This window comes from Mauremys reevesii, linkage group 22 (assembly GCF_016161935.1).
Source record: "Mauremys reevesii isolate NIE-2019 linkage group 22, ASM1616193v1, whole genome shotgun sequence".
NCBI classification, from domain to species: Eukaryota; Metazoa; Chordata; order Testudines; family Geoemydidae; genus Mauremys; species Mauremys reevesii.
The window spans coordinates 6,360,429-6,367,885 of NC_052644.1; the positions used below are offsets into that span (position 1 = coordinate 6,360,429).

The following is a 7,457-nucleotide window of genomic DNA, read 5'->3' on the forward strand; positions in this document are numbered from 1 at the left end:
TGACCAACCCGCTCCTCAAGCAGAGCTGCCGAAGGCCCATTTTACTCCGGGGAGAATTCTGAGCCACTGCGCATGCGCAGAATTTATGTCCCCCGCAGATTTCTTTGCTTCCCCGCAGAATAATGACTTTCCGATGGGGAAGCAAAGGGAAGCCACAAGAGTGGTCATGCGACCCTGCCCCCACAGTATGTTTTGGGGGCTCAGGGCAGCCAGCAGAGAGGTAAATCACGGTGGGGAAGGGGGCAGGAATGGGGAACACCTGGCTGGTGGCTCCTACCCTGTGCCAGGCTCAGCTGCTAGTCCCGGCTGGGCTGGGTAGGACAAGACTTCCTCTTCCCCTGCACGGCATCCAGGGCCGGGTCAGACCCATCCCCCGATTTCTCCCCCAGCTGCAGGAAGCTCTGCAAACACCTCTCTCTGCCCCCGCCCCGGCTTCCTGCACCCATCGCTAGTCAGCTAGTCAGCTGCAGGGGGAAGGATCCCGGTACAGGAAGCTGCTCCTGCCATCTGGCCAACCCCTGTGCATCCAGACCCCCTCATGCCCAGACCCTCCTGCCGAGCCTCACCCCCCTGCACTCAGAAACCCCCCGATGAGCCCCACTCTCTCTATGCCTGGATGACCCCGACAAGCCACCTGGATCCCCAACTTCACTGAGCCCCAACCAGCTACACCTGAATCTCCACCCCACTGAGCTCCACTCCCCTAGCATCTGGACCCCCCACTAAGCCCCTCACACCCAGACCCACTTGCCAAGCTCTATCCCCCTCCAGACTCCCCCACCCGCTGAGTCCCAACCACCTTTACCTGGACCCCCTGCAGAATCCCATTGCCTTTGCAGCCAGAACCCCCCAACAAGCCCCTGTGCATCCAGATCCCCCCCCGCACCCAGATCCCCCACTGACCCACCCGCACCCAGATTGCCTCCCACAGAATCCTCTGAACCCACACCTGGATCCCCCCACACTAAACCCCTCCACACTTGGATCCTGCCAGGCTGAGTCTGTCTGCCGACACCTGGTGCTCCTGGCAGAGGGGCAGGGCCCTGGGGGGTTTCTGGGGCAGGCCCAGTCCTTGCGCTGCATCAGGGTTGGTTACAGCAGAGTGATCACCCACCTGTGTGCAGCCAGTGGCCTGTGCTCCCCAATGCCATGCTGGAGCCACCATATTTGACAAATAACATTTGCAGACTCTTGCAGAATTTTAAAATATTGTGCATGGAATTTTTATTTTTTTTTGGTGCAGAAGGCTCTCAGGAGTTCCATTCGCATAGCAGGTAACCAGAGCTCTCGAGCCGGGGAGGAGCCCGCCAGACATCGACCCAGCCAGAGAGAGCAGCTTGGTCTGCGTTTTCCTTCCCAAAGAATCTGCTGCAAAGGGTCACTGGGCTTTAAAGCCGGGGAGTGTGTGACGGAGTGGGAGATTTTCTTGTTTTTTCCAATGGTTCACACGGAGCAGAAGTGGGACTCAGTTTCCCTGGGTGTTACTGGTTTAACAAGGTGCGGGGAGAGGGAGTTTATTGTTACCGAGGGCCAGCGAGTGACTGGTGACCGGGAGGCCCAGCTCAGGAGTCGCAGCTGGTTCCGGCCAGTGGGAGGACAATGGGCTGCGGAGAGAGGACCCCGGTGACCTGACCAGCCAGAGGAGGCCAGAGGACAGAAGAGAGGAGATGAGGCCCAGGCAACCCCATTTACCTGGATCAAAGACAATGGACAGAGGCAGGGCTTGGGGCTGGTGATATCAGATGCCCAGCTGGGAAGCAGGGGGGCTGGGGGCTGGACAGGGGGAGTCCATCAGAGCCCACCTGGATGCAGGGGAGACTTAGATGTGCTGTGCTGAGGGAGGCCAGGCCTGAGAGTTTCCTGTGCTGGGTTCAGCTGCTCAATAAACCCTCCTGTTTTACACTGGTCTAGAGAACGGGGTTGCATCATCCCCTTTTGGGGGGCTGGAGCCCCGGGGGTCCAGAGCAAGTGGACTCCCTGAGGGGGCCTACGGCGAGAGACAGACGTGCTGAGGCTCAGAGAGGTGCGGCTCCAGGAGAGCGAGTGGACCCCCAGGAGAAGGGCTGTCACACCGACGGGGGTTCCCCCCACGGACCGCATGGGGCTGAGAGTGGGCACGATCTGTGAGTCCGTGACAGACTGACACTCGAGCGACCAGCCGTTGCAGCAGCTGGCTCCTTGCGGCGTCACTGGGCTATAAAGCTGGGGGCGATCCTGGCTGAATGCGGCGTTACTGGGCCATAAAGTTGGGGGCGATCCTGGCTGCATGCGGCGTCACTGGGCCATAAAGCTGGGGGCGATCCTGGCTCCCTGCGGCGTTACTGGGCTATAAAGCTGGGGGTGATCCTGGCTCCCTGCAGCGTCACTGGGCTCTAAAGCTGGGGGCGATCCTGGCTCCCTGCGGCGTTACTGGGCTATAAAGCTGGGGGCGATCCTGGCTGCATGCGGCGTTACTGGGCTATAAAGCTGGGGGTGATCCTGGCTCCCTGCAGCGTTACTGGGCTATAAAGCTGGGGGCGATCCTGGCTCCCTGCGGCGTTACTGGGCTATAAAGCTGGGGGTGATCCTGGCTCCCTGCGGCGTTACTGGGCTATAAAGCTGGGGGCGATCCTGGCTCCCTGCGGCGTCACAGGGCTATAAAGCTGGGGGCGATCCTGGCTGCATGCGGCGTTACTGGGCTATAAAGCTGGGGCCATCCTGGCTGCATGCTGGGCTATCCAGCACAGCGAGTAAGGGCTGTTCCGAAAGCCAGTGGCGGCTGGTGAGGAATATCCCTGTGACGGGGCTGCGTTCCCGCCGCTCGGGCAGTTATGGACGCTCACCCACACTCTGCTTGGACGGCTGTGACCAAGCCCAGGGAGGACCAGGCAGGAGGGTCGGGCACGGCCGCCTACCTGTCCCCAGTGGCTCCGTATGATTTGGGGGGGGGATGGGAAGGCCACGGCCAGGAAGTGGACGCCTCCTCGGCTCTCCAAACAGAGACAATCCACTCTGGGGTGCCAGCCTGGGGGGAGGCACAAAGACACTGGAGCTGTCCATCGTGGGGGGGATTCAAGGGACCAGAGCCCCTGAAACCACAGAACTTTGGGGGGTCTCAGCCAAAAGGGGGGCTGGGGTCTTGGGGAGCCGAGTACGGTGGAGAAACTGGCCAAGGTGAGAAACCTGCCGAACAGACGCGCGTTTTGCCTGTGCCGGTTCACGCTTCGTCCTCGGGCCGGGGATCCCGGGGGGCCAGGACTTGCTGGTGGGCTTTTCCTGCACACCAGGGCCGGGCTGGGCCTGGGCTCAGAGCGTTTGTCAAGCCCCGTGACACGGATGAGCTCCTGGCGCAGCGACCGGGCGAGGGCTGGGCACGGCTGGGAGCTGCTTTGGGGGGATTCAGGATGGGGGGACGCTGAGGTCACTGCAAACAGCGACGGGGCGGCCCCTTGGGGGGCACCAGACGGGGGGAGGTCTCCAGCTGCCCTGAGGGGAGGCTGAGGCAGGATCCGAGCACCTGGCAACGGGCATCGGTCTTTGCTGGGGTGGGGGAGTCCTTTGCTCTCAGCCCTGCCCCTGCCTTTGAGTCCCGGGCTGCCCCCTAACCTCCAGCGCCCCTCCCTGTGCCACGCACTCCAGTGCGGCGACGGGGGGCCACACGCAGGCCCTGGCAGAGTCCGTCCCCTTGTGCTGTGGTGTTTCCTCTGGCGCCAGCGCAGGGCCAGGCAGGGAGCCCTGGGCCCGGCAGAGCCGTCGGGGGTGGGGAATGTCGGGGGGCCTGGCAGAGCCGTCGGGGGTGGGGAATTTCAGGGGGCCCGGCAGAGCCGTCGGGGGTGGGGAATGTCGGGGGGCCTGTCAGAGCCGTCGGGGGGGGGGCACGTGGAGCTGTCGGGGAAAGGGGTGGTCCAGTATCCTCGTCCCATGGGCGCCTCTGCCCCAAGAGGTCTGCTCAGCAGGGGGCGCCGCTCTCACAGGGTCCCTGCAATGGAGCAGACAGCAACAGGGGTGTCACGTGGGCCCAGACCCGGGGGCGGGGCGGGGGGCAGAGGCTACAGGCCGGGGTTTACAGGGGATGCTGGGAGTGCAAGGGGGGGGACTGGGATGGGGGACAGTAGCTGGGGTGGGGAGGGGAGTGGCTGGGTTGGAGGCTGTGTGGTGGAGAGAGAAGGGGATCATGGGGTGAGGGGAAGGGGGCTGGGCTGGGGGCTGTGACCCCTGGGGCGGAGAGGGCAGGGAGCTGGGGTGGGGGCCATGGGTGGAGGGAGCAGGAGTTGAGAGCTGTGGGGCAGAGGAGGGAGGGGCTGGGGACAGGTCCCCGATCCCGGCTGGGGAACACGGGGTGGAGGGAGCAGGGGCTGGGGGCCACAGGGCAGAGGGGGCTGTTGTGGGAGCCACAGGGTGGAGGGAGCAGGGGGACAGGGGGTGGCGGGGGGCTGGGGTGGGGGCCGCGGGGTGGAGCGGGCAGGGGCTGTAGGGCGGAGGGAGTGGGGGCCTCGGGGCACAGGGCGCGGGAGTTGGGGACCCGGGATGGAGGGGGCTGGGGTGGAGGCAGTGGGGCCTGGAAGCTGGGGGTTTAGGGAGCAGGGGCTGGGGGGTGGAGGGGGCGGGGGCTCTGGGGGCTGGCAGCTGGGGGTGGAGGGAGCGGGGGCTATGGGGCTGGAAGCTGGGGGTGGAGGGAGCGGGGGCTGGGGGCCGTGGGTTGGTCAGTCCTTACCGAAATCTGGGCCTCATAGCTCTGTCGCAGACGCTCGTAGGCCTCCATGATCACGGCCCTTCTGCAAGGGGACAGCAGGGGTCAGCCCAGAGGCAGTGCCTGGCCCCCTCGCTACCCCACCCCTGGGGTCCCCTGAGGGCCAGGGGGTTCTCACCCCCTCCCGTCCCATGGATCCATAGGGCAGGCCCTCAGGCCCATTTGCTGGAGGCGCCATGTAGTGGGGGGCGCTCGCTGGGAGGGGTCTGTACTCACTTGCTGGCCAGACCCCCGCCGGGGGGCAGGCTGGGGTTCACCTCGGACGCCAGGCACCGGAAGATGGCCACGAGGCTGGCAGCCCCCTGCTCCTGCAGCTCCCCGTACAGCTCTGTGGGGAGAGGGGCTGGCGTGTGACTGGCTCTGCCCAGGCACTCAAAGCCTCGCTCTGCCCCCCATCATACCTCCTCCATACCACCATACCCCCTCCCCGCTGCCATACCACCATACCCCCTCCCTGCTGCCATACCACCATACCCCCTCCCCGCTGGCCCTGCCCCCATCCTGTTCTCACCCATCTGCCTCTGCCCTCCCCCTGCCTTCCCCCTGCTGCCCCTGCCCCCCCATGGCCTGAGGGGCAGTAGCTGCCACAGGCAGGCGTGGGCACCTACCGCTCTGGGTCCCATGGTCTAGCTGCCTCATAGCCAAAGGCCTGGTGCTGCCCAGGGCTTGACCTCACCCACCTGCCACCCGGCTCTCCAGGTGTGCATCCAGCTCCCTCTCCTTCTGCAGGGCAGCCTGGGAGGTGCCAGGGGCCCCCCGGAAACACACCACCATGCAGGTCATGTTGTCGCGGCTTCCCTGGACAGGAGAGAACCACCTGGGTCAGGGGGGGACTGAGGGTGGGGACAGGCAGCTGTAGGGGGCTCTGATGGGTCATTGGAATGGTGGGAGCCCGTGGGGGCATTATGCCTGGATACGGCCCAGTATGGAGCCCACGGGCCCATACAACAGCCAGATAAGGAGAGCAGCCTGATCTGCACCTTTCCAGCCCAGCGCAGGAAATCCATCCAACCAGACAGTGTTGGGGGGGGGGGTCCCTCATCTCCCCCCACCCCTGCCCCAAACCTCTGGCCAGGCAGAGATAACAGAACCACCGTCTGCTGGAGGGGAAAGGCCCCATGTCCCACTCCCTTCCCCCTGAGCCAGCCAGTCCCTGCCATGGGGGCAGATGGGAACCAGCGCCCCCTAGAGGGGAAAGGTCCCGTGCCTCATTCCCTGCCTCCCTGAGCCAGCCAGTCCCTGCCCTGGGGGCGGAAGGGAACCAGCGTCCCCGAGAGGGGAAAGGTCCCATGTCCCATTCCCTGCCCCACCCCACCCTGCAGCTGGCTGGAAGCCAGCAACCCCTAGAGCCCAGCGGCCCTGCCCCCCATCCCTGCCTCACCTTGTAGAGCCCAGCATCCAGGACCTCCTCGCACACGGCCTGCGGGTCCCCGCCGAGCAGCAGGCGGGAGCGGACGAAGGCGCAGAGCCCCTCGGTGTCGAAGGCGTCCCAGACGCCGTCGCAGGCCAGCACCAGGAACTCGTCCTCGCCGGGGCAGCGCGGCAGCTCGTACACCTCGGGCTCGGGCGACACCAGCTGCTCCGTCTGGCCCCGCCAGGCCACGGCCTTGTAGTCGAAGTCGCCCAGGGCGCGGGAGACGGCCAAGGAGCCGTTGATGCGCTGCAGCAGCACGGCGCCGCCGGCGTTCTCGATGCGCTCCCGCTCCCGCGGCTGGCTGGGCTTGTGGTCCTCCGTGTAGAAGGTGAGGCGGCCGGCCCGGCACAGCAGCGCCCGCGAGTCGCCCAGGTTGATGAAGTAGAGGTGGCCTGGCGAGACCAGCACGGCCACGGCGGTGGAGCCGGCGTGCTCCCACCCCTCGGCGCGGGCCAGCGCCTGCATGCGGCTGTCGATGCGCAGGAAGCCCTCCCGCACCGCCTCCTTCACCGCCTCAGGCGACTCCGCCGCCCCTGTGAAGGCCTCGCCCACCACCACCTCCCCCAGCAGGTGGCGGGCGCAGAACTGCGCCACCGTGCTGCCCGCGTGCCCGTCGTACACGGCAAAGAAGGCCCAGGTGGCCAGGGCACCTGGCAGCTGGGGCTGAGCCGTGTGAGCGTCCTCCATGTGTGCCCGCCAGCCCTGCATGGTGCCCAGCCCGTAGCGCAGCCCGCCCCCCTCGCCCCGCTCCAGCAGCTTCTCCGTCCGTGGCGCCTCCAGGAAGGAGCCGGGCCCCTCGCCACGCTCCACCTTGAAGAGACGCGAGACCACCCGCTCCGCCTGCGACACCAGCAACCGCAAAAAGGTCGCCATCCTGTGCCCTGGGTACTCACCCTCTTCCCAGGCCTGGTGCCCCCAACCAAGTGCCGTGGGGAATCACCCGGGCCTGGTGCCCTGGGCCGTCACCACTCGGCACCAGCCCTCTGATCTCTGGCAAGTTTCAGTTTCTCAGACCCAGGGGCTGACCCGTGCACCTGCCAACTCCCCGGGGCCTTCCTGGCGCCCCCCATGGTGCCCTGCAGCCGGCTCGCCCCCTGGCCGCCCCAGGGACACGTGCACTGCAGGGGCTGCTGTGGCTCTGTCCTCCCTGGCACCGTAATTCCTCATCCTGTAGCTAAATATGGAATGTTAAATCTCCTAAGCCCTGCCCGGCCATGGGCCAGCAGACAGCTTGGGCCATGCGAGGCTGGGGTGTGGGTAGCAGGACCCCGGGCCCACCCCGCCCTAGCCACTGTGAATGTTCTGCAGAGTGCA

The 7,457-nt window shown here is 66.0% G+C and overlaps 1 protein-coding gene across 1 annotated transcript; it reads right to left on the minus strand.

The window, feature by feature from the left end:
• Positions 1-3,928: 3,928 nt before the first annotated feature.
• Positions 3,929-7,016, minus strand: PPM1N (protein phosphatase, Mg2+/Mn2+ dependent 1N (putative)). Its single transcript, XM_039510913.1, has 5 exons — positions 6,111-7,016; positions 5,410-5,527; positions 4,946-5,057; positions 4,694-4,754; positions 3,929-3,958 (listed from the first exon to the last, which is right to left on the minus strand). Exons 1-5 carry the CDS (start codon positions 7,014-7,016, stop codon positions 3,929-3,931), a joined length of 1,227 nt encoding a protein of 408 aa, XP_039366847.1.
• Positions 7,017-7,457: the final 441 nt, after the last annotated feature.

Excerpts from the sequence above, each read along its gene's own strand:
- PPM1N (XM_039510913.1), bottom strand. The coding sequence starts at position 7,016 with ATGGCGACCTTTTTGCGGTTGCTGGTGTCGCAGGCGGAGCGGGTGGTC. Across the intron at positions 5,528-6,110 it reads TGGATGCTGGGCTCTACAAG|GGAAGCCGCGACAACATGAC; the intron begins GTGAGGCAGGGA and ends TCTCCTGTCCAG. Across the intron at positions 5,058-5,409 it reads CCTGGAGAGCCGGGTGGCAG|AGCTGTACGGGGAGCTGCAG; the intron begins GTGGGTGAGGTC and ends CTCTCCCCACAG.